We start from the raw sequence: 25,540 nt of genomic DNA on the forward strand, positions 1-25,540 counted from the left end.
AAACTGAACTGAAGTTTGCTCTGTTCTGTTGCTGTTCATACAGACTATTTTTATGTTCAGTTGATCGTTTTCTTGTTTTTATAAAACTTCTAATGAAATAAATCAAACCTCCCATATGTTAACGCTTTATTTAAAAAAAAAATAAAGATGAAGATGATTAACGTTATTTGGGAGATGTTTTACCTCATTTTATTGTGCACAGTGTCTTGTGCAGCAGGTAAGAATTCTCTTAAAATCTATGCTCCGTTATTTTTAATTTTTGTAAACATAGGACCATAATAATGCTTCGTATTATTCGAAGTACCATGGTAAACAATATAAGGTATATGTCACAGGTTGTCACAGAACGAATGTGCGAATATAAAGGCGACTTTACCTCAATCGTAAAAATGGAGTATGAATGCGCAAGATTACACTCCAAGATATGCGCAAGATTACACTACATATTTACTTACATTTTTGTTTAATTAATTTCAAGCATCACGTCTCACATTTTAGACTTTTTCATCTAATGTGTTGAACAAGTACTTAAAGGGGGAGATTGTGACGATCTTTTGAAATGGTGGTTAATTTAATACAGTTTTTGAAATAATCGTGAGACCAGGAGTTGTTTAAATGTCTATTATACCTAAAATACATTTAAATAAAACAGTGAATAATTACCGTTTACGGCGACCTCTATTTATTTAAAAAAAGTTTTATAAACTGTGTATTATAGTTTTATTTAGTTTTAAATGCATAAGTTGCATAATTGTTTCCAGAAGCTGAGGAAAACAGAATGAAAATCGAGTGAAATTATACATACATACATACATACATACATATATATTTATATATATATATATATATATATATATATATATATATATATATATATATATATATATATATATATTTCTGTTTAATGGAGAGATTTTTTCAACACATTTCTAAACATAGATATTTTTGAAGACACTTCTATACAAAAGTGATATTTAAAGGCTTAACTAGGTTAATTAGAGTAACTAGGAAGGTTATGGCAATAAGGCAAGTTATTGTATAATGATGGTTTGTTCTGGAAAACTATAGCTTAAAGGGGCTTATAATTTTGACCTCAAAATGGTGTTTAAAAAACTAACATTGGCTTTTATTCTATCCAAAATTAAAACAAATAAGCTTTTCTTCAGTAGATAAATATTATCAAACATACTGTGACAATGTCCTTGCTCTGTTAAACATAATTTGGGAAATATTTAAAAATGAAATAAATAAATCAAAGGGGGGCTAACAATGCTGACTTCAACTGTATATAATAATTTGTAAATATCAATAATAATATTAACAAATATCAACAAATTGTTTTGTCAGATGATGAGATGGTGTTTATTCCTGGTGGTAAGATGTTAATGGGAACAAGTGCTGCTGATGGGAGAGATGGAGAATCGCCAACACGGGCTGTGGCTCTCCAGCCATTTAAGATAGACAAATATCCTGTCACCAACTCCAACTTCAGGTAAACTTCAGCTTCACCCCAAAAACTAGTACACTTTGTCCTCTTTACTGCTAGATTTTCTGGCTTATACAACTGCTTCTGTTTACTCCAGGGAATTCGTCAGACTGCAGAAATATAAGACAGAGGCTGAAACATTTGGCTGGAGTTTTGTGTTCCAGGATTTTGTATCAGAGGAACTGAAAAGTAAAGTGACTCAGAAAATTGAGGTATGGATCCAAAGCTGTAATACATAACAACACATAATGCTTTCTATATATTATGTAAACTTCTGTTGTCTTGAAAATTATTGTTGTCTTATTTCCTAGTCTGCACCTTGGTGGTTACCAGTGGAGAAAGTATTCTGGAGACAGGTAATGTAGTTTATACTTTATATGTAGACTTTATATATCAAATATTAATTTTAGTGGGTGACATCTACTGGTTTTATTTAGTGATAGGTATTTATTTATGATTAATAATTAAATTAATCATTAAATACAGTTTTTTTGTAATGCATTCATTTAATAAAAATATTATTTTCATTATACCTCTTAAATTGTTATTTGAGTGTGTTTACTCTTGTACAGTACAGTTCTATTTAGTCCTGGTGTCTTTAAAATCAGTTTTGTTTTTTTTTACCCTAAGCAGGGTTCTCAGGGTTTTTACTTTTCTGTCATAGTCGTGGAATATCAGGGACATTGTTTGTTCTTTCAGTTGTAGTTTTATCATAATGTTGATTGTTAGTTCTGATAATGTAAATTTTTCTATACTGTATCTCTTCATACCATGCTCTATTATTATGGTTAGGCTATTTTTCAACTCCCATTTAATTCACAGTCATCAACCTAAGTCAAAAACTATCTGAAAATGTCAAAATCTGAGGTGAATTATCTATTGTTGTTCTCATGGTGGCATAGTTGGCTGTGGCGTTCACACAATGCTCAATTGGTACTAATGGGCCCAAAGTGGGGCAAGAAAATATCCCCCACACCATTACACTACCACCACCAGCCTGAACCGTTGATACAAGGCAGGATTGATGCATGCTTTCATGTTGTTGATGCCAAATTCTGACCCTACCATCCGAATGTCGCAGCAGAAATTGAGACTCATCAGACCTGGCAATTTTTTTCCAATCTTCTATTGTCCAGTTTTTGTGAGCCTGTGTGAATTGTAGCCTCAGTTTCCAGTTCTTAGCTGTCAGGAGTGGCACTCGGTGTGGTCTCCTGCTGCTGTAGGCCATCTCCCTCAAGGTTGGACGTGTTGGGTGTTCAGAGATTCTCTACTGCATACCTCGGTTGTAACGAGTGGTTATTTGAGTTACTGTTGCCTTTCAATCAGCTCGAACCAGTCTGGCCATTCTCCTCTGACATCAACAAGACATTTGCACCCACAGAACTGCCGCTTGCTGGATATTTTGTCTTTTTTGGACCATTCTCTGTAAACCCTAGAGATGGCATGAAACTTCCAGTAGATCAGCATTTTTTAAAATACTCAGACCAGCCCGTCTGGTGCCAACAACCATGCCACATTCAAAGTCACTTAAATCCCCTTTCTCCCCCATTATGATGCTCGGTTTGAACGGCAGCAGATTGTCTTGACCATGTCTACATGTCTAAATGCATTGATGTGCTGCCATGTGATTGGCTGATTAGAAATTTGCGTTAATGAGCAGTTGGACAGGTGTACCTTGTCTACGATGTAACGCACGATGCCACCATAGTCTTTACTTGTTCCACCAATGTGCAAATAAGTTCTCACACCTATTGAGTCTCATTAGAGATGCTTTTATTCAAACAAACCTGCCAAAAGTGCTCTTTTATTTGTTTTTGTGAATGTTTGACTGTCTGTCAACTCTGATTTGTTGTGCGCAGCCAGCAGGACCAGGCTCTGGTATCAAGGACAGACTGGATTGTCCTGTGGTGCAGGTCAGCTGGAATGATGCCCAAGCTTACTGTCAGTGGAAGAAGAAGAGACTGCCAACCGAGGAGGAGTGGGAAATGGCTGCCCGTGGAGGACTGGAAGGCAAGCCAAAAACGCCTTATGCCCCTCAGCGCCTAAACAACTGTCGTCATGCATCATTTTATGTACTATAATTTTACATACTATTTTAGGCAGGTCATATCCATGGGGCAACAAGTACTTGCTGAACCGGACTAACCTGTGGCAGGTCAGTTGAGGTATATTCTTGCACGCAGCATGAAGGACAAGTGTATATTTGTAAGTGTTTTGGTAAATGGTGAGATCTTTATTCAAAGGGCCCGTTTCCTGATAAGGACTCAGCTGAAGATGGCTATCATGGTGTCGCTCCTGTAACTGCGTATCCTCCACAGAATAACTATGGTATGTGGTAATAAATACACACACTACATCAGCGGTTCCCAACAGGGTCCCGGCCCACAAGGGGGCCTCAGCGAGCTCTATAAGATGTCGCTTCATATTTTAAAAAATTCTCAGCAGTGGAGAATGATCATGTTGCCTAGCTCAGTGGAATTCAACCACCGGTCCGAGGATCAATTGGTAGCGTGCCGCACAAGAAATCATTAGTTATTTCCATTTTATTTATGATCTGAGTATGAATGATCTTTTATTTTGAAAAATGACCGTACTCTCTTGCTTACATCTTGGTCACTTGAGTGCCCAAATTTAACCCACAACAGACGTCTTTGGAAAGTTTGCTAAGGGGAAAAGACCTAGTGAAGGACCCACGAACTGCCAAGGTATGGATTCGCAAACCATTTGTCTACAAATCAGGTGAATCCAGCATGTCTGCAAGAAGATCAACTGATGGAGATCGCAAATGACGGCGGCCTTTTAGGGGCCATTCGCATATCGAGTATTTCTAGAGTTTGCACAAGTTTGTAGTTTCCAATGAATGTGTGTGCCTTGAACACTGGTTACGAGCGCAGCGCAAGTCACGTGACAAAAATTGACCAGCTTCAGCTTGTATGGAATATTCACATTTCGGTAAAACTGCCGTCATGGCTGGTGTATTCTAAGAAATTTTCTTACCCCATGGTTTTAAGTGTGATCCTGAAAAATCTTCATTCGAAGTGCTATTCACTCCTTCCCTTTAGCCCTACGCCTTCAAGCTAAGGAGAATTGAGACACCCCTACTCCTTGGCGTGTACGCGCAAAACGAGGGGTAAGGGTAAGGGCTAAGAGGTAGAATTGGGATTGGGCCTAATTTTCTCAGACAGACACAGAACACACAAACACTGCAGTGCTTTGTACTTTTCTCCATAAATAAAACTTGTTTCAGAGTGACAGCAATGCTTTGTCAGTTTGTCATCCTCTGAGAAAATGGTTTTTCAGTTATAAATTACATACGGATGTTTTGTTTTAATATTTTACATTAGAGTATTATTTGTGCATAAACATATCTAGATATAGTAATAAACACTGTTAGTTTGAGGACAATTTTTTTTTGTCATCCTTACTGCAAACTTATATGAGTGATAATATCATTAAATGTGGAAGAGGGACTTACAATGTTTTCCAGGGGAAAAGGGGGTCTCAGGCAAAAAAAAGGTTGGGAACCACTGCACTACATACAGCCAAAGACTTGAGAATTCACAAGATGTGTCAATTGTGTAGTTTTGAATGGGCAAAAGTTTAACATAAATACAGCGAATGAAGCTCCGCCTTCTAATACAGGAGCCAATCATCGATCGTTATAGACTGACGATTATCTGGGGGAGTGGGTCAGACCAGACCTGAGTTTTTAATGACAGTTTCTGCAGATTTTGTGTGATTTGAACATTTAGAAAGGAAACTAAAGAAACAGTATTTGTTTAATTTTATTGGTGATTTCAAATATGAAATTTACAAAAGAGTTTTGGAGAATTTGATGTTTCCCTATTCAAATAGGATGGCCGAGCATACTGCCTGATAGGTATTTCAAAGATGGCCGCTGAGTGAAATGACTTGATACAGCTCTGAAAATTAGTTAAGAGTTCACTTAAGAGTTATCCATTGTCTGGATTTGCCATTCATTTTAAGTTAAATGTTCATTTGTGAGTTTTTTTTTAATTTTTAAAAATTACATTATCACAAAAATATAATTAACATATCACAATATTAGATGATAATGTGTTTTCAAAATGTCATTTTAAAACCTGAAATATTGGGAAGGAAATGTATGTGTGGGTGTAATATATTATGTATACATCTTTGGAAAAAAAGTCCACAACTCTGTTTTATAGAATAATATTTGTTTTATTTTATAAAGGGTCATATATATATATATATGTATATGTATATATATATATATATGTATATGTATATATATATATATATATATATATATATATATATATATATATATATATAATTATCCTTATTTATTATATGTATTATAACATGTTGATCTCAGTCTAAAGATTAACATTAACATGCCATCTTGTTTCAGGTCTATATGATATGCTGGGTAATGTGTGGGAATGGACCTCCTCCAGTTTTCCTGGAGCTCAGAGCATGTTTGTACTGCGTGGAGCGTCCTGGATCGACACAGCCGACGGATCAGCCAATCACAGAGCTCGTGTCACGACTAGGTCAGGCATACTGTTCTCATGATATTATTCAAAGTCTGAATTTATTAGACTTTTAATTATAAAATAAAAATAGCTTCTAACAGTTCCAGGCCTAAAGGTGGTTTGTCATCCTCACTAGTGAGAAATAATTTTCTTTTTTCTTTTTTTTGCAGGATGGGAAACACAGCAGATTCAGCCTCTGATAACCTGGGCTTCCGCTGTGCTATGAACTCCAGTGCAAAACAGAAAAGAACTGAGCTTTAAGAAGCAGATATTCAAGACTAGATGATGCCAGTGGTGGTGGTTCATTCCAATCCTTGATGTATCTGGGACTAAGCCGCACAAAAATAATGAATGATGCCAGTGGTGCACTTGAGATTAATAGAACATTTCTCCTGTGGAGAAACACACTTCTGGAATTTAGTTTCATATCTGTTTTGTATTGCTGTGAAATAAAATCATACCAAACTATCTTATTGTTTTCTTTATTCAAATCTCTTTAAGACTTTTTTTATTACTTCTTTGTTGAAGAATTTCTTTATATTTCTAATAAAATAATGCATTTTATATTTTCCAAAGTATTAGTATGCCCATTACTATTGTTGTTATTTGTTTAATGAGTTCTTAACACTTCAGTAGTATTTTAGTGATATATGCTAACGTAATGTTAGTTTTAGATCACTAAATGCTAATCAAATAAAAATTAATCCTGTTTTTATCATTATTAATTATCCCTAGTTTAGAAAGTATTTCCTCATCTGTTATCAACAAAAATTTTAATAAATCTGAATACTTTATTAAATAAATGTTACTTGAATTAATAATAATTCTCCCCCACTGCCATCTTAGCAGTAAAGGTCTATATTTTTGGACCGTTATCAACATGGTCTCAAGGTAACTTGTATCCACTAGTAACTGATGGTAAACCCTCACCAAGTCCTCTGTGCTGCATCCATTTCCTCAGTCGCGATGGAGAGCAGAATGACTTTTGGAGAGTTTTCGAATAAAGCTGCTCTGTTCTGCGTTTGGCCTTTCTTCACCCAGTGGCCATAGATCTTGAAGGCACAAGCGTCAATCATTTTACGCAGATGTTTGATGGCGTATGGGTCGCTCTGGATCACTTCCTTGGTCACTGGTTTGGCACGACGATAATTACAGTAGATACGCATAGCAGCAAGTACAGTCCTACAAATAACCTGCAGGAAAACAACAGTGAATGACTAGAATCGGACTATGCTTTTGAAGTCATCTGAATAAACTTGTGTACCTTGAACTTCCTATAAGGACTAAAATGGCGAACTTCCGCAACCACATATTGTTGGAAGAAGGGATGATTGAGCGCTTCTGTTGCTGTGTATCGACTCTCAGGATCCACAACTAATAGTCTAGAAATCTTGAAGGAAAACAAGATGAGTTTGAAAAGGTATTGCTTTCCACAATCTGGCGCAACTTTGTATTGGATTGTTTAAAACGAGCAATACACACCAAGTCTTTGACTGTGTCTGAACGGTCATCCCATTCTGGTGAGTTGAATTGGTATTGTCCTGCAAGAATCAGGCGAAGCATCAGCATTTGTTTTCTGTGCCAGAATGGTGGAGATCCAGCCAGAAGAGTGTACAAGATCACCCCTGTGCTCCAGCTGATGAGAGCAGGCCGAAAGAGGGTTATTATGTGGATCACAATCATGCACTAAATATGAGTTGATTTATTCAAGTAGCCTTATTCAGTTTATTCTGCTTCTTGTCACTATTCATGTGGTTACAGAGAAGATCAAAATTAGAGAACAAAATACCAATTTATTTTCAAAAATAATGCAGTCTACGAAATTTTAAGACATTTAATGGTGGTTTTACCATGTTAGTGTATAGCAGTGTTTCACCAAAAAAACAAACAAAAAAAAAACAACAACAACAGAATTATACAAAACCCCCTATTTTGTGTGGAAAATTAAGAGAATAGAACCTTTTAGCATAAATAGGATTCTGTAAAATTTTACTAGTCTCTCACAGACATCACTGGTGCTTTCCAAATGAGATATATCACCCTCCAAAAGGCACTTTATAGTGAAAATAATCATGACAGCCATAAAGTGTTGGAGTCATTTGGAGGGCACTTTGGAACGAACGAGTTTGAAAAACAACCACTTGCAAACATTTCAGGCCATGATCCTTTAGGTAGGGAAGTTATTTGGCGTCAAAAACTGCAGTTAATATGAAAGGATTCATCGCTAAATGCTCTAATCCCTATTGAGGGTCCCTCCAAAGAAATTAGTGCATAGAGATGAGCCCTTCCGAATGAAACCCAGAGCACTAGTCTCCCTCAGACATCACTAGTTTCTCACAGGACAGTACTAGGCTGCATACCAGTCTAATTTTATGCCCTTTACTCACAAACCTTCCTCCATATTATTCATTGACTCTAATTTCATCATTGATTATATTACACAAGTGTCCACGGAACATCTAAATGGGTTTAAATAGAAAGCCCTAAACAAGTGTTTCTCAACCACGTTCCTGGAGGACCACCAGCTCTGCACATTTTCCATCCTCCCTAAGCAAACACTCCTGATTCAGATCATCAGCTCATTAGCAGAGGCTGATAGACCTGTAATGTGTGTGACAGACAAAGGAGACATCCAGTGTTGGTGGTCCTCCTGGAACATGGTTGAGAAACACTGCTGTAAAGCAGGGGTGCCCAGTCCTGCAGAGTTTAGCTCCAATCCTTATCAAACACAGCTAAAGCAACTAATGCCATGGTCACACTTAAGAATGTGAAATTCTGTCGTACTGCACTGCGAAAAGGGGCGGGATTAAATGATTAGACATTAAAAAAGCAAGCGATTGGTGTATATGTGACATTTCTGTATAGAGAGGTCATGTTTTAATCTTTTATTGGTCTCACGCAATCACGTGATGCAATTTCGCAGGTCAAGCTTAAACTTTACAATGCAGCAAACTGCAAAACTTGTAGCACAAGCTTACGTTTCCTGTCTGTCCCATTTGTCACATTTGGACAGTCAGTATGAAGCAGATTAGCTTCCTCAGTCAAAATCGAAGGGTCGAGGGTATGTCCATGTAAAATTCCCTTGAACACTTGACAAGCTGAAATACATTTTAAAATGGTGGCCCTATTCTCTCACAGTCATCACTAGTCTCTCACAGCACATCACAACCAGCTTCTTTACTTTAGCTGCTTACAGGTCAACAGCAGTCCCATAGCCAGAATGTTTTGGATCCATTGAGCACTCTATGATTTCTGGAGCCAAGTAACCCGGTGTCCCGCAAACCTCTAGGAGAAAACAAAGACAGCCATTTCTAAACTTCAATTTCTGCAGGTTTTATTTTTTCAGAAGGCTTCTAGTATATTTAAAGATGTTCATTCAGTCAGTCACCATTCAGTCTTTGTCCAGGCTCAATCTGGATGGAGAAACCAAAGTCTGTAAGTTTGATATTCACATCATCATCTAACAGAATGTTCTCTGGTTTCAGGTCACGATGGACTATATTGTGAGCGTGAAGATACTCAACCACCTCCAGGAGAGCTCGAATGATCTTTCTAACAGATTGAGAAGAGAAAATGGCATGCTAATAATCAATCGTTCAAGTCATTAAGTGTATTTTTAAATCACTTTAATTTCTATTTATTCTGCATATGCCTACACTGAAAAAACTAACAAAAATACAGTTTGTGTTTATTTTCATTTGATATTTAATATGTAACTCTACTGTACTTACTCTACAGTGACTTTTATTCATATTTTTAGAAGTTTAAAACAATATGTTACCATGGACAACCAGACCAATACCAGACCTTTGCAATAGTATTTTTGAAGGGAAAGACAAAAATACACTGTAAAAATGATAATTGTGTTAATGTCAAAAATCATTAAAATAGTCTAGATGTACTGTCTATATATATCCTTAACCCTTATAGATATATTATAGATCTAAATAAAAAAAAATTAAAACAGCTAAATGATCAATATTATCAGCCTGCTTAAGTCATTCATTCATTCATTTATTCATTCATTTTCTTTTCGGCTTAGTCCCTTTATTAATCCGGGGTTGCCACAGCAGAATGAACCGCCAACTTATCCAGCAAGTTTTTACGCAGCGGATGCCCTTCAGCCGCAACCCATCACTGGGAAACATCCATTCACACTCATTCACACACATACACTTAATAATAAAATTTATAAAAATTAAAAAATTAATAAAATTTAATAGTTAATAAAAAAACAACATGCATATGTTGTGACTTATGTTACATTTAAGACTCAGCATCAGTTGCAACAGATTAATTTTATGGCACCAAGTTAAACAAACATTAACAATAAATACAGGCCACAACTGAACATGAAGGATGATCTCTGATGGGTGTTCTCTAAAATTAAATGAAAAATAGACCTGGGTCTATTGGTATGTGCACGCCGTTGCATGCAAGATTTGTATATGTATAACCACCTCAGAGCATATTGGGGCTCGCGAGTCACTAGCATTGCTCTTTTGGGGGTCACAGGCTGAAAAGTTTGGGAACCCTTGTAATAAACCACTGTTATCCAAGGACTTGCCTAATTAACCCAATTTTCCCGTTTGATCAAGGACTTTCCCCCACAAGTCCAAAGACGTGTTATAGGTGAATTGGGTAAGCTAAATTGTCCGTAGTGTATGTGTGTGAATGAGAGTGTATGGATGTTTCCCAGTGATGGGTTGGAGCTGGAAGGGTATCCGCTGCGTAAGTTGGCGGTTCATTCCATTGTGGCAACCCCATATTAATAAAGGATAATAATTCAGTCTTCATCTGCATACAAATTAAACGCATGTGTACAATATGCAAGAAAGTTTAATTTATTTGATTAAAAACTGTAAAATTAGTATTATCGTAAAATGTTTTGTATTTAAATATATTTAAAAATGTTTTTTTTTTCTGTTTCACATTATTAATGCTGAAAACTGTTATGCTGCTTTATATTTTGGCGGAAAATATGCAATATTTACTAAAAAAAAAAAAAAAAAAAAACTAAATATAGTAGCATCAACAAGAGCTGAGAGATTTATTAAAGGAAGCTGACCGTGTCTCTTTCTCACTTAGAGTGACTTTTTCAGTGAGGTAGTCGAAGAGCTCTCCTCTCTTCATCCTGTTAAAAGAGCATTCACATTTAAACAAACAAAAGTGAATGTCAAGGCCTGTAAACTGAGCTGGCACATTTCAGAATTTCTAAGAAACTGTAATTAAATCTGTTCAGCAGCTGGACAAGGGAAGGAATTTGGATGGATTTGTGCTCATGTTTTGAATGGAGAATCAGGCTTTGAAAGCAACAGTTTAATCTTGGCAATCAGCCTGTTGTGGCTCTTAGAATAGCCAGTCTCTTATCTGTATGCTGCAGAGCGCCAGCTAACAGATAGGCTAATCTCCACAGGGAACACATGGGAAATCTGAATAGGAAGCAACCAGTAAATAACACAACAGCAAGATTGAGCAGTCGCCTGGACTTGAGCTCTACAAGAAATAACTAAGAGAAACTTGTTTTTTAGAGTCGTTCCATTTACACATAAAGGTATAGTTCACGCAAAACTGAACATTGTCTCACACAAAGCTTTATGAGATTATTTATTCTGTTGAACACGAAAGAAGATATTTTGAAAAAAGGTCAAAACAGTAACCACTGACATCCATAGTCGGAAAAAACTACTTTGGAATAGGTTATCGGTTTCTGGATTTCATCAAAATATCTTATTTTGTGTATAACAGAAAAAAAATGAAGGTTGAGTAAATGATGACTGAATAAATGTGACTTTTACTGATGTTTTTAGTAGTTCAAAACAATATGTTATGCTGGACAACAAAACTAGGCTTATATTGTATGAATATATTTGTGAAAATACAAAAATACATTGAATAAATTGTTCTCCTAATTATAAACTTTAATGGCAAAAAAAACACATTAGAATAGTAAGTAAATCTCCTTCTATACAATCCTTAATTTTCTGATTAGTAAGAGTTATTAGAGTTCAGATGCAAAACCTCTTAGTGCCGTCTAAAATTACAATAGAAAATGAGCAGAAGTCTCAGACTTCTTTGTTTCTGATGAGTTATTTCACTTTGAAAACAATGAAAAAACTTATTCGTTGCCATAAAAATGAAATTACTGGACCTAAACACGAGCCTGATAAAAACACTAATTTTAGAAGAAAATTTTGACGGCATTTAGAGGTTTATGCATCTGGACCCTTTATATACAGTTGAAGTCAGAATTATTAGCCCCCTTTTGATTATTTCCCAAATGATTTTTAACAGAGTAAGGAAATTTTCACAGTATGTCTGATAATATTTTTTCTTTTGGACAAAGTCTTATTGGTTTTACGTTGGCTAGACAAAATTATTAGCCCCTTTAGGCAAATTTTTTTCGATAGTCTATAGAACAAACCATCGTTATACAATAACTCGCCTAATTACCCTAACCTGCATAGTTCACCTAATTAACCTAGTTAAGCCTTTAAATGTCACTTTAAGGTGCATAGAAGTGTCTTGAAAAATATCAAGTAAAATATTTACTGTCATCATGGCAAAGATAAAATAAATCAGTTATTAGAAATAAGTTTTTAAAACTATTATGCTTAGAAATGTGCTGAAACAATCTTCCCTCCATTAAACAGAAATTGGGGAAAAAAATAAACAAGGGCGCAAATAATTGAGCAGGGCTAATAATTCTGACTTTAACTGTACATATTGTTCACAAAAAAAAAAAATGTACTGACACAAAAGCGTTATGTGTTTATTTATTCTGTTGAACACAATAGAGGATATTTTGAAAAAAAGTAACCACTGACATCTATAGTAAGAAAAAAACACCATGGAATAGATTATCAGTTTCCAAATTTCATCAAAATATCTTATTTTGTGTTAAATAGAAGAAATAAATAAAGGATGAGTAAATGATGACAGAATTTTCAGTTTTTTGGTGAAACTGTCTAATGTTCTGACCTTTGGGTAAATTACATGGAAATTGAATCGTTAATTAGGGATGCACCGATATGGATTTTTTGGCCAAAATCAGTAACCGATAACTCTTCAGATTTGGAGGCAGATTGCCGATATATAGGCCGATAAATATAAATATTTCAAAATGTTACATTTGTATACAGTGAACAACTGATTTTATTATTAAAAAAACTTTTTAAAAGATTAAACTGCTCTTATGAACTGAATAGTCTATACTCAAAGCCAAAAAAAGCTATAATCTCAAAATTGCAAGGTGATTATGTAGACCTATATTCATGGTTTCACATAAATCAGCATGCAAAAAATATTATTTCCTTCTATTTTCTTCATAGCAAATGAACGTGTTACTTGACTGTTGCATAAAAATAATAGGTTAAATAACAAAATGGGATTTAATTAACAAGCAAGTTAAATATATTTTAAATAAAACGAAAATGAAAGAGCTAAGGACTAAAAGCAGCTCAAATGTTCTTGAATAAAATGTGTTACAGTAATGTACACATGTACAAATATGTAATGTCCGAAAAAGCTTTTTTTAGAGGTGTTTTGACAGTTCAAAGATTCTACAAAATGCGGCATAGATTCATCCTACTTGGCAATTTAGATTCTTTTGAACACATATAGCTGCTGCTTGTCAATCAGACAACGCTTCTATGTTCATTCTTGCTGTCAATTGCAGTAAAAATGATCATAGAAAAGTTTATGATAAACCGCTGAGATTCACTTTCCTGGAAATCCCAGCATGATACTTTATTGTTGACATTACTATAGCTCTTTTAGTTTATTCTTTTGAGTTATGCACATTATAGTTTTATGTTACATCTAATGTTAATAAAGAATGTTTATTGCACTACTTTTATTTTATGTGTGTTACCATGATGGAGTTTAGTAGTGTGTGAATGACACTGAGCACTTTCGAAACATTAACATTAGGGCTGAGCGATTTGGCCTAAAATCAAAATCTCTATTAATTGAACATTTTAACTGGATGACAATTGATTGCTGATTATTTCATTAATTACATTTCTTTGCACTTATAGTTCACGGACATGTTTTGTACAGTAAATATGCTCAAATATTAGCAGTGAGAGATTTTTTAAATAGAGGGTGCATTACTTGATTTTAAAATAATTAAAGAAAACACACACAATCTACTATCTAGGATTGTTTATTGAACATCAATGCTGAAATTAATCCGTGCCACCCACACTCATCACCGCTACCAAACCCACCAATCACAAAGCCTGCGCAATGTGTCATCACGACATAAAGTAACATTTTTTGAGAGGTGCGTAGATATGCAACCACGTGATGGCTGTGGCGCACCATACGCGTGCGGATGACGCAGAAGTATAAATTAGTCTTAACAAAGTGGGGTCTCATGACTCAGCATGCAGTAGGAAAAGTAAATAAAAAATAAACGGCCTATAAAAATTTGATCGATTTTAGATTATGAATGTCAATTTCGATGACTTTTCGATTAATCGCCCAGCCCTAATTAGTATATTTCTTTGCTTGTAGGAAAAGTTGTGATGGGCATTGGGTCACCATATGACTTTCTCATCCAAACCTGCTTATGGTTGTGTATTATCTATGAACCAATGTTAAGTTGTGCAGATGTTTGTTCTTCAAATCTTTGGTATAAAAAAAGCTCTGGTTATTTACCGTAAAATCACAGCTGCTGTTTTATTTCCGTTAATTTTAAGATTTGTTTTTAATGTTTTTTTATATAATCTTAATACTTTATACTAAAAGCACTTTTTTACTTAGACTTTTTTTTTAACTCAAGTCCTTGATGTGTTTTGTCAATAAAAATAATGAGGCACAGACATGAAAGTTGCATGCAATGAAAGAAAAAAAGGTTTACTTACAGATCAAATACCAAAAAGAAGAAGGCCTTTGATTCAAAGCAATCCTTGAGTTGAACTACCAGGGACAAACAAAACCTACATTTGTATGTTGTTACAAAAAAAACAATTGCAGTTTTTACTTTTGTAATGAAATAGATTTTTTTATATTATAGAGCCATAACCTTCGATTTTGTTGAATGTGATGTGAAAGTCTTTGAGGGGCAGTAGATAGTCATACTTATGTTCTTTTGTCCAGACACTTTTCGAAGAATGTCGATCTCTTTCACAGTGGCCTGCTGGATTTCTTGTATCTCTTGGGGTGTCATTTTGTCTGATGGTGTGATGTCTATGATCTTTACTGCATATTCCTGACCAGTCCGTTTATCCACACATCTGCGAACTACACTGCTCACACCCCTGGGAGAAAAATTCAAAACAAACCCAAGACTTCAAATCCCATATTTAAAATAGCCTATTTTTTGATGTAAGACTTGCATTTATGCTATTAATTTTGTCATAGATTGCAGACACAAATTCATCAGGGTGACACTAACCTTCCCAAGATCTCCTTTGGATCATATTTGTCATAAAATTCTTGTCCACCAACCCAGTCAGGGTTTTCCTCTTCTTTTGTCATTCTGATGAATTGGACGTGCTTCAAAATAATGCCTTAAAGTTTAACACACAGACACAGACATGTGCATACCAGTATTTCATTGAATACTAATAAATAATAATGATTTTAATGATTGTTTTCCTGCAAAATGTAATTGAGTCGAACTGAATTCACTCACCTAGCCGTTCGTCCTTCAGTAACCTTTTTATGCCTCAGTTGTAGCTCATAACAACAGACGACGCTCATAAACAACACCTCCAAGAACAAACCGCTTCAGAAGTTGATTATTTTTGTCGTTTCTTTATACAGCCTTTAATTGTGCTCCAGTTCTCTGCCCAGAAGACTTGACTTTGGCTGTAAAACAGCGATGTCAGTGTCGCGAATCGTTCTTACGAGTCGGATCATTTTAGTGAATCAGTCGAATTGTTTCGGTCGAACATTTTGCTTGCTTATCAATCTAATCAGCTCCGTGTGGATTTTGTCTCGAGTAAACTTTTGTTTAACATTGTTCTATGTAAATAGCAATCATATTTATGTTTTAATAATTTTATAATTATAATAATTAATACAAATTACTTAATGTTTTAAGTGCTAAATAGGAATTACAACTAAGTCTAAAATAGACAAAACTAAATTTTTACTTTATCTAAAGTGTAAAATTTATTAATAAAATATAAAATAATAAAATATAAAAAATATAAAAACAAACCATAATCATATATTGTGCGTTTGTTTTATATATAATTTAAAGAACCTCTGAATCGTTTATGCGGTTCTTCAACATAAACTATTCAAAAGAGCCGATCCGAATAAACGAGTCGGAGTTCCCATATCTAGGCTACTTTAAATAGCCCAGCTGTTATTTGAGTAAAGCTGAGGCTATAGCCAAGTGGAACAGCTTGTACTCGTGTGTTTACTTTAGACAGATCAGATAATGTTAACAACATTACACCTAGCCTTTATAATATGCATGCAATTTCTCTCCACTTCCACTTATGCTTTCTCTGAGGGAGGCTTATAGATTTTCTGAAAAGGCTATAATTTGTCAATACTTTTAACAGTTTTTCTGATCTATTCACAGCACAGGCTACACATGTACAACACAAAACTGCTTCTTTCATAGTGCTTTTAGGGAGGGTAATATATTTTAAAGTGGATAAAATATTACAATTAGGCTACAATAAACAGGCTCATTAAAGAATGACATATTAATGTTTGCATTATATATATATATATATATATATATATATATATATATATATATATGCATAAATATGTATGTATATATATATATATATATATATATATATATATACTGAATATGTATGTATGTATATATATATATGTATATATATATATATATATATATATATATATATATATATATATATATATATATATATATATATATATATATATATTAGTGCTCAGCATAAGTAGACCCCTCACAAATCTTAGATTGATATTTTAATAGGAAGCTATAATATTATGTTTGTGCATGTACATTAGATTAGATTGAAGCAATATCTGGAGCTTATCTAACAAAATTACTTATGATAACAGTTATAGAAAATATTAAATTCAAATAACAGGAAAAATCATTCATTCATTCATTCATTTTCTTGTTATCTTAGTCCCTTTATTAATCCGGGGTCGCCACAGCGGAATGAACCGCCAACTTATCCAACACGTTTTTACAGAGCGGATGCCCTTTCAGCCGTAACCCATCTCTGGGAAACATCCACACATACTCATTCACACACACACACACAATATGGACAATTTAGCTTTGCAATTACCCTGTACCGCATGTCTTTGGTCTGTGGGGGAAACCTGAGCACCCGGAGGAAACCCAAGCGAACACAGGGAGAACATGCAAACTCCACTCAGAAACACCAACTAAGCCGAGGCTCGAACCAGCAACCTTCTTGCTGTGAGGTGACAGCACTACCTACTGCGCCACTGTGTCGCCCCAGGAAAAATCAAGAGAAGCAAAAATTTTTTTAAAAATTAGTTGAAATTTAGGTTGTGATTTTTTTTTTGCAATATTTTGCTTGAATGTATTATCTGTCAATTTCTAAGTATGTTTTGTGACTGAATTTTTACAAATAAATATGTTTAATAAATCTGTTTTGTTTAGATGTACCAAAATACATTGCCTATATTCACTGAGAAATGGATAAAAAATATTCATTTTCAAAATGTAAAAATTATATGTATGTATGTATGCATAATTTTTTGTAAACATTAGTGACTTGTATGATTGCACATACAAATAATTATGAGGTAGAATACTAAGTAAAGTGTACTGTATAAACGTAGGTGTTTAGTGCAAATAGTGGGAACATTCAATGGTGTCAATCAGTGTTAAGCTCTCCAGTGGTTCAGGGGTAAAACTGTTCCTGAGTCTGTTTTTGATGTACTGTAGGCCTAATTGACCTTGCCTTTGGGCCCATAGAGGAAAAAAAACATGTTTTGTATTCACCCAAAAGCTGCATTTATTTAAAGCAAATGCCTTGAAGTTTATATTGTAAATATTTGAATAAACTGTAAGATAATTTATTGATCTAAGCAAATTTGACTTCTCAGCATTATTCAACCCAATACGGTGCTATGAGATGCTACTGACCAATTTAATGCATCTTTGATAAATAAAACTAATTATATTTGTACAAAATGACTGATTGGATCAAATAATGCTATTTAATAAAATTAAGGCTTCAAATTGACCCCATGGTGCCTGAATCCAATATGAGATTAAGTTAACCAAATAAGGGTAATAGGTCTAAAAAATAAAAAAAATAAAAAACACAACCTAACAATGGGCCTTATGTTTTGTTTACAATCAATGGGCGTTTTTCTTTCACAGACGTGTACCAACACGCATGTTGACATTTAAACGCGCAGGTAAAGCCGCAGTCCCGCGCGCATATGTGACGGCTGCTTGACGCACGTCCTCGTGTTACTTCTGTGTCAAACTTCAGGAAAAACCGGTTTGTAGACATTCCCTCTTCTCAGTTTCAGTCTTCTCTCTCTCCCTGATAAGAACATGCATTCTGTCTTGTCCTCATTTAGAACAAAATGGAGACCAACAGGAGAGATTCGCCGGTAACGTTAAGCACCATCAGGGACCTGTTGGAGTCTCCACTGACCACCGAGGAGGTGCACAAACGACTGACCGACGACGAGGATTCCGTTTCGAGTCTTGACACTGACAGGGAGTCGAACAGTTCGCCGTTATGCACATTGGATGAGTTACAAGAGCAACTTGCAGTGAATGACAGCAGTGTCTCGACTGAAGATGATCCCCGCTTCACGACAGGGATTCATGATAGTGACCCGGACGCGCCGCAGAAGCCCCGCCGCTCGTATATTGAGGAAGCATTACCGGATCTGCTGCGGAGCGGGAGCCCACTGCGCAGAAGAGTGTCCAGCCCGGTGTCTGTAACGGTGAGTCATTAGTATTATGACTATGAGCAACAGTGATTCAAAATCAAGGAACACTGTAGGCTACTGTAAAGGGAAAACCATGTAAACAAAAGGCAAATGGGATGCAGAATGGGAATCCAGTAAGGTGCAGATAGCTTTTATGATGATATTTATATAAAGTATTGTTTCATTTTTAAATGATTATTAATTATTTTATTTGTTTATTTATGTAAGATTATTTTATATTTTAAAAACGTCATTTTTATATGGCTAAGATTTATTATTGTTTATTCTTATTTGTAAATGTTTTTGTGGACATAACTGGACTGATATTGCATTATTCTTCCCCACCCCCAGGAGAAATTTGCAGAAGTGTTAAATGTTTTTTATTTTATTTTATATTTATTATCAAAGATTTATTTTTTACTTTCATTGTTTATTACATGTATTTCTTCCTGATTTTAAACAGATGTTAAATGTGACAGAATTACTTCATTTTTAGATTATTATTCAATTTAAAAAATGTTTATAAATTCTTGTTTTCTGTTCAAGGATTTTTCTTTTTCAATCAGTTTAATTCAATTATTTTTCGACTTGAAGAAACTTCCTGCTGTGTATTTTCAGCTTTGAAAATGTTGCATTGCACAACAAATAAAAAATATAGAAGTTTAAAAATTGTATTAATACTACTATTTTATTTTTAGCGTTTTAAAATTAGATTTTATATATACTATTTTAAAACGTATAGACTATACATTTTAAAAAATTACATTACATTTATTTAATAGTGTGTATATTGAAATTGTAAATATAAATTTGATCAGATTTTTCTGATTGCATTCATCCAAGCTCTCAAAGAAAATTGTAGAAAAGTTAATAACATTTCTTAGTTATATTCTGCTCATTCCAAATAAATAGCCTATAGTTCACATAGTCTTTTTAATAAAAAAAATTCACTCTCACCAGTCACTATACCTTCAGACAGATCATTTAAAATGCATGTCGTATTGGGTTATAACACTGTGACAGAGCAACAAAATCAGAAATGTTATTTTGCCATCATTAAAAAAACAAACAAACAACAAATGCAGATCAGTGAGAGGACCAGATGGTCAATCATTGTTCAGCAAATGTTCACCCATTCTTTCTTCATTCAACCAAGCTCTTTTTAAAGCAACATGACTAATCTGAGCTAAAAATGAACAAGGCAATCTTAATTTATAGTCAATCTTTCAACAAAAAGCTGGTTTCACAGCCTGTATTAATAATTGAAAACATTAAAAGACACACATATCTGACACACCACGTTTAGATATTTGAAACATTCAGCTGACACATTTCTCGGTAGATACACTAGGAAGTAACCAATATAATTTACCTGTTCGTTTCCTGTTCATTTGACTGGAATGGCAAGATTCCAAGTCTAATTCTGTTCAGTAAATCCAGTGTAGCAAGGTTATAAATGACATTAGATGACCTGATTAGATTTGATGGACCAACAAATGTGTCAGGTCTCATATTCACAACATATTTGATCTCACCTTTTATCTCAACACTAAGAGTTCTCCTAAACAGCACCAAGGGTTTTCACTGAAAACCATTTCACAAAGCTGCTGAAGCATACTTTTACCATGGAAGTCAAGTTACTGTTAAAGTTTTTCAACATTCTTCAAGATACGTTATTTTGTGTTAGCAGAAGAAAAAAACTTGTGAAAGTTTGAAACAATAAAGGTTGAATAGATGATGACAGAATCAAATTTTGGAGTGAACTTTTAGCTTTATTACTTTAAGCTGAGTGAGGGCATGTTTAAGATCGTTGCTAAGCAAGATGTCTGCATATCTAACCTCACACAGTGATTGATTTACATTTTCACTTTCAGTGTTTTTAGACTTAAAATAAAGATACTCTTCCAATTTTAATGCATAAAATACTTTTAAATATTTAAAAACATATATAGATAAATATATAAAAATAGCTGAATGTTTAATTATAAAACACTAATTTTCATAAAAATAAATTTAAAAATGTTTTTGTGTGTTTGTTTTGAAATAAATACATTTAAAAACATAATGTCTTACTTTATCTATATAAATACTGCCATATAAAGGTGATTTTGATATATTAAAAGCTCATTGTGATCAGGTGTTTTCAAAATGTTTTCTTTTCATAGGAGATTGCTGAAAACATTTTTAGATAGTTTGTGGTTTGGTCTTAGCAATTTAAGACTTATTTTAAATAAGTACGTTGAACAAACAGCAAACAACATTTTTGTGTGTTCAGCAATTGGATTCAATTAAATTCAGGACTGACATGCCAATTATTTTTAAGATTTTCTCCTAAATTTGACATTAACATTATGTTAGATTTAGGTCATGATGTCATGTGACCAAAATTCAATGTCTAATCAGCGTCTAAAGGACATCGATATTTTGATGTGCAATGACAACATAACGTAACGTCCTTACAAAGTCAAGCTGTAACATCATTAGACGTTGATACTTAGTTGATTTTAGGTTGGCCTGACATTGGGTTATGATGTCTTAAAAGATATTCATTTCCAAACATGATGCAAAGTAATTAAATATTAAATTAACTTATTAGTTTTTACTAATTTAGGTGGGCTGAACATAACAATTCAGTTGTTCCCCCCCAAAAAAACTCAAGAGTTGTGTTGATTCAGCTTATTTTAAATAAGTAGCTTGAACAAGCAGCAACATATTTGTGTGTGTGTGTGTATAGCAAATAAACACATTACATTACATTCATATAATAACACACTGTGTTTGTGTCTGCAGTTGAAGCATGTGAAGAAGGAAGTGGAATTATCTCGCCAGCGCAGTCTGAGACTCAAGGCTCAGGTAGATAGGCTGCAACAACAACACCAAAGTGGACCCGGCTGGAGCGAAAGCAAATACCGAGTGAGTCTGCATTCTTAACTTATAGATCTGCACACTTTTAATTTAGTGACGGCAGTTTCTGACAGACTAGATGTGAATTTGGATTGTCTTAATCTTTTAATCGTTGTTTTTGTGGCGTGTCTACAGGTGGCAGAGGAGCTTCAGTCTGTTGTGAAGCTGTTGCTTCCACTGACTGATCTAGAATCAGCAGAAGTGGACCAGCAGTCGCGGGCCAACCCTCTAGACACCGCACTGCTTCAGCTGCAGAAAGTGGCACGCAGACTCGCCCTTAACCACACTTGTCAGGTGAGCTTTAGCCTTGCCCATCGGCTCATATGAGGCACACCTCCTTTATGCACTTTTTTAAAGGCCTTATGCAACCATTACATTCACAAGCTCCTATTGTTATGAGAACAATTGAAAAGATCTTTAAAGTGCTTTGAAAAAATAGCTTGTACCTCTCCCTGAGGTGTCATTGATCTGAAGGTAATGAAAAAGACAGCATGTACTTACACAAATATGTGTGAGCAGAGAATTATCTGTGAAAGAAGACAAGTTCACAAAAAGATTAAATCCAGTATATTTGGTGGAAATGCAGCATTAACAACAGGGGATTTCTTCACAAAACATTATAAAAGTCCCATGAAAAAAAAAAAAAAAAAAAAAAAACTAACCATACTGATACTAACATCTAAAATATATATATATATATATATATATATATATATATATATATATATATATATTTTAGATGTTAGTATCAGTATGGTTAGTTTTTAGTATGTCTATAAGCTAGTGGGCTCCAAAACACTGACAAAATTTCCATTTAGAAGATATAAAACTTCTATAAACACGTAAAGCTTGCAGTTTGTCACTTCGGTTATACTCATTTCACCTCAAACTACAGCTTCTCATTAAATCATAACCAATCAAATGTCTCTGACATGCCCCGCCCCCTTCAAGATGCTTCTCATTTGATGTACTTAAGGTTAACCACTCTCACTGGGAGAGCTGCGATAAAATGCTATTGGCTGTTTTTTAAAAACATTTCACACACATTTCAAAGCACTTCAAGGGACCATTAAGGCTAAACATAGCTCCCAACTCATAGATTCCGACTAAAAAGCTTTCAAATAATTGGCTTGTCAGTGTTCAATTTTGGATTTTTATTTCGACTTATCACTTAAGATGTTAAAGGAAACAAAATGTGCTATTTAAGTTAAAATTCACTTCCTTTGACAGGGAAAGGAGAAGTCTGGAGAAGACGCTGCCATTTTACAGCAAGCTCTACGGGACAGAGATGACGCCATTGTAAAGTGAGTTCAGTTGATCACTCGGCTATTTATATAATTGTAAACTTGCTAGTTGGCACATAAATCACATTTTTTTTTAATTTAGGAAACAAGCTATGGAGAGTGAGCTGTTGAAAAGCAAGAATGAACTGATGACACTGAACAACCAACTTCTGGAAGCTGTTCAGAGTCGACTGGAGCTGTCTATAGAGCTGGAGGCCTGGAAAGTATGTTAACAATTGCAGAATGAATTATTATAAATGAAAAAAAGTTAGCTAATTTTGGATTTTAAAGGCTGTCTGAAATATTGGCATTCATTTAGTAAGAAAGTAATTAAAGTAAGTAAGTAAAGATTTATTTATATTGCACCTTTCACAGACATGAAGCCACAAAATATTTACAATACAAGAAAAATGCAAAACAGATAAAAAAAAAAACATATCAATAAAAGAAAACATACTAAAACAAGTCTTAAGATGTGGAGGAATGGCTAAAATGTCTTACCAGAAGACCTCAGAAACCAACCACAGGAGTGACCATGCAAAAAATCCTGAATGTAATGCAGGGCCTGACCATGCTGAGCTCTGCATGTAAAAACCAGAATCTTATAATTTACTTGTAAACTAATAGGAAGCCAATGAAGAGCCTTAAGTGCAGGAGTAATATGCGACCTTCTACTGGTGTTGGTTAAAAGCTGCATTCTGCACAACTTGTAAACGCTCCATAGAAGATCTGTGTGAAGTTTGCATGTTCTCCCCGTGTTGGCGTGTATGCGTATATTGGCTTGTATGTATGTATGTATGTATGTATGTATGTATATATATATATATATATATATATATATATATATATATATATATATATATATAATGTATAATGTATGTGTGTGAATGAGAGTTTATGGATGTTTCCGAGCTGGCAGGGCATCCGCTGCGTAAAACATGTGCTAGATAAGTTGGCGGTTCAATCAGCTGTGGCGACCGCAGATTATTAAAGGGACTAAGCCGAAAAGAAAACGAATGAATGAAGAATAAATAAATATAAACATATCAAAATAAAACACAACAAAAATTAATGTTGCTTTCATGAAACAACACACATACGTTTGGTACAAGGATTCTCAGAGCCTTAATTTCTTCAGCATGACCATTTCTCCTCTGGCCAAACTTCTTGTACAGAGCTGCAGTCTATAGGTGCCAGAGTCTGGAGACGCTGGACGTCCAACTTTTTCACATGATTATTAACCCACAAAGCTCCATCAAAGATGACACCCAGATTTGCAATTTATGTGCAATTTATTACTTATGAAAATAATAACATCTCTTTATTGATTGTGTTCTGTTATGATTAATATTTTTTTCTTAAATTTGGCATTTAGTATCTATTATCTGCTTAATTACATTGTAATAAAGAGATATTTAGACATGCAAAACATTTTGGAGTCTAAATGTTTAATGAACTTTAAAAAAGCTCCAAAAATCAGTGATGTAATTATAAAAAACACATTTCAAAAATAAACTAATTGAAACCTCAAAAAACTGATAGTATTTACTGTATTAAGTGCAATTTGTAGGCAGAACATCTGCTCTCAATCTTGTATTGCCATCTGGACTGGAATTTATAAAAATCACTTGTCATGTTACTCATAGGATGATGTACAGACCATCCTTCATCACCAGCTCCTCCGACAGCAGCAGGAAGAGCAGGCTCAGAAGAAATCCAGAGGGTTTGGTGTCCTGCGGCGCTCAAATAAACCCCTTCCTCCAAAACCTGACTATTTGCCCACTCTGAAACAAGCAACTGTGCCGATTCCTGAGTCCCCGTCACCCACAGCAACACAGAGGTGGAAAGACAAGTTCAGACGTGGACGGATCACTTCACTAGAACCAGTGGAGACTAAACCACAGAGGATGATCAAAGAGGACAATTTTCATAACGTTTCTTTGGACTAATGAGGCAGTTTCAGTGATTTTGCCCCACCACACTTAGGATGTCTGTCCTGGGGATGTAAATAATATTTGGAATACTGTTATGAAACATTAAAGGGATAGCTCACCCAAAACTGAACAATCTGTCACTTACTCACTGTTTACTTATCACAAAAGAAGATGTTTTGAAAAAAGCTGGAAACCGGTAACAATTAACTTCCATACTATTGTTTTTTTCCTACTATGGAAGTCAATAGTTACAGGTTTCCAGCTTACTTCAATGTATATTCTCTTAGGTTCAGCAAAAAAAAAAAAACGTTTGGAACACTTTAGGGTGGGTAAATAGTGAGTAAATATTCATTTTTGGGTGAATTATCCCTTTTAAAAGCATGTTTCAGTTTTGTGTTGAGAATCTTAAAAGGCTTGTTGACCTACATGAATGAAGGATGTGATATTTTGTCTATACTTCCTAGTAATATATTAAGAAAGGGGAATAAAGCTGACAGAAATGACAACAGATAA

At 34.6% G+C, this 25,540-nt stretch overlaps 3 protein-coding genes across 16 annotated transcripts in view; 2 read left to right on the forward strand and 1 right to left on the reverse strand.

The window, feature by feature from the left end:
- Positions 1-15,856, reverse strand: part of phkg1b (phosphorylase kinase, gamma 1b (muscle)) — a 58,652-nt gene extending 42,796 nt beyond the window's left edge. For 2 of the 13 annotated variants that reach the window (XM_073934651.1, XM_073934649.1), the window contains exons 1-10: positions 15,650-15,856; positions 15,410-15,524; positions 15,094-15,272; positions 14,877-14,931; positions 11,075-11,140; positions 9,395-9,558; positions 9,201-9,291; positions 7,489-7,642; positions 7,271-7,396; positions 6,937-7,199 (exon numbers count right to left, since the gene is read on the reverse strand). In XM_073934651.1, the coding sequence (XP_073790752.1) occupies positions 6,937-7,199; positions 7,271-7,396; positions 7,489-7,642; positions 9,201-9,291; positions 9,395-9,558; positions 11,075-11,140; positions 14,877-14,931; positions 15,094-15,272; positions 15,410-15,492 (1,181 nt within the window). In that variant the 5' untranslated portion in view covers positions 15,493-15,524; positions 15,650-15,856. 13 annotated transcript variants of the gene reach the window in all.
- Positions 14-6,474, forward strand: sumf2 (sulfatase modifying factor 2). The gene is given in 9 exon segments (NM_001005980.2): positions 14-217; positions 1,348-1,492; positions 1,584-1,698; positions 1,798-1,842; positions 3,346-3,496; positions 3,586-3,641; positions 3,730-3,814; positions 5,883-6,024; positions 6,177-6,474. Coding segments are annotated over 9 exon segments (900 nt in total). The 5' UTR covers positions 14-147; the 3' UTR covers positions 6,268-6,474.
- A 2,538-nt stretch (positions 15,857-18,394) lies between the features above and the next one.
- bicdl2l (bicaudal-D-related protein 2-like) lies at positions 18,395-25,540 on the forward strand. Of its 2 annotated transcripts, XM_073934225.1 has the most exons (7): positions 18,395-18,464; positions 18,547-18,921; positions 21,697-21,819; positions 21,946-22,104; positions 23,041-23,114; positions 23,197-23,317; positions 24,740-25,535. In XM_073934225.1, exons 2-7 carry the CDS (start codon positions 18,553-18,555, stop codon positions 25,040-25,042), a joined length of 1,149 nt encoding a protein of 382 aa, XP_073790326.1. In that variant the 5' UTR covers positions 18,395-18,464; positions 18,547-18,552; the 3' UTR covers positions 25,043-25,535.

Source organism: Danio rerio, chromosome 21 (genome assembly GCF_049306965.1).
Source record: "Danio rerio strain Tuebingen ecotype United States chromosome 21, GRCz12tu, whole genome shotgun sequence".
NCBI classification, from domain to species: Eukaryota; Metazoa; Chordata; class Actinopteri; order Cypriniformes; family Danionidae; genus Danio; species Danio rerio.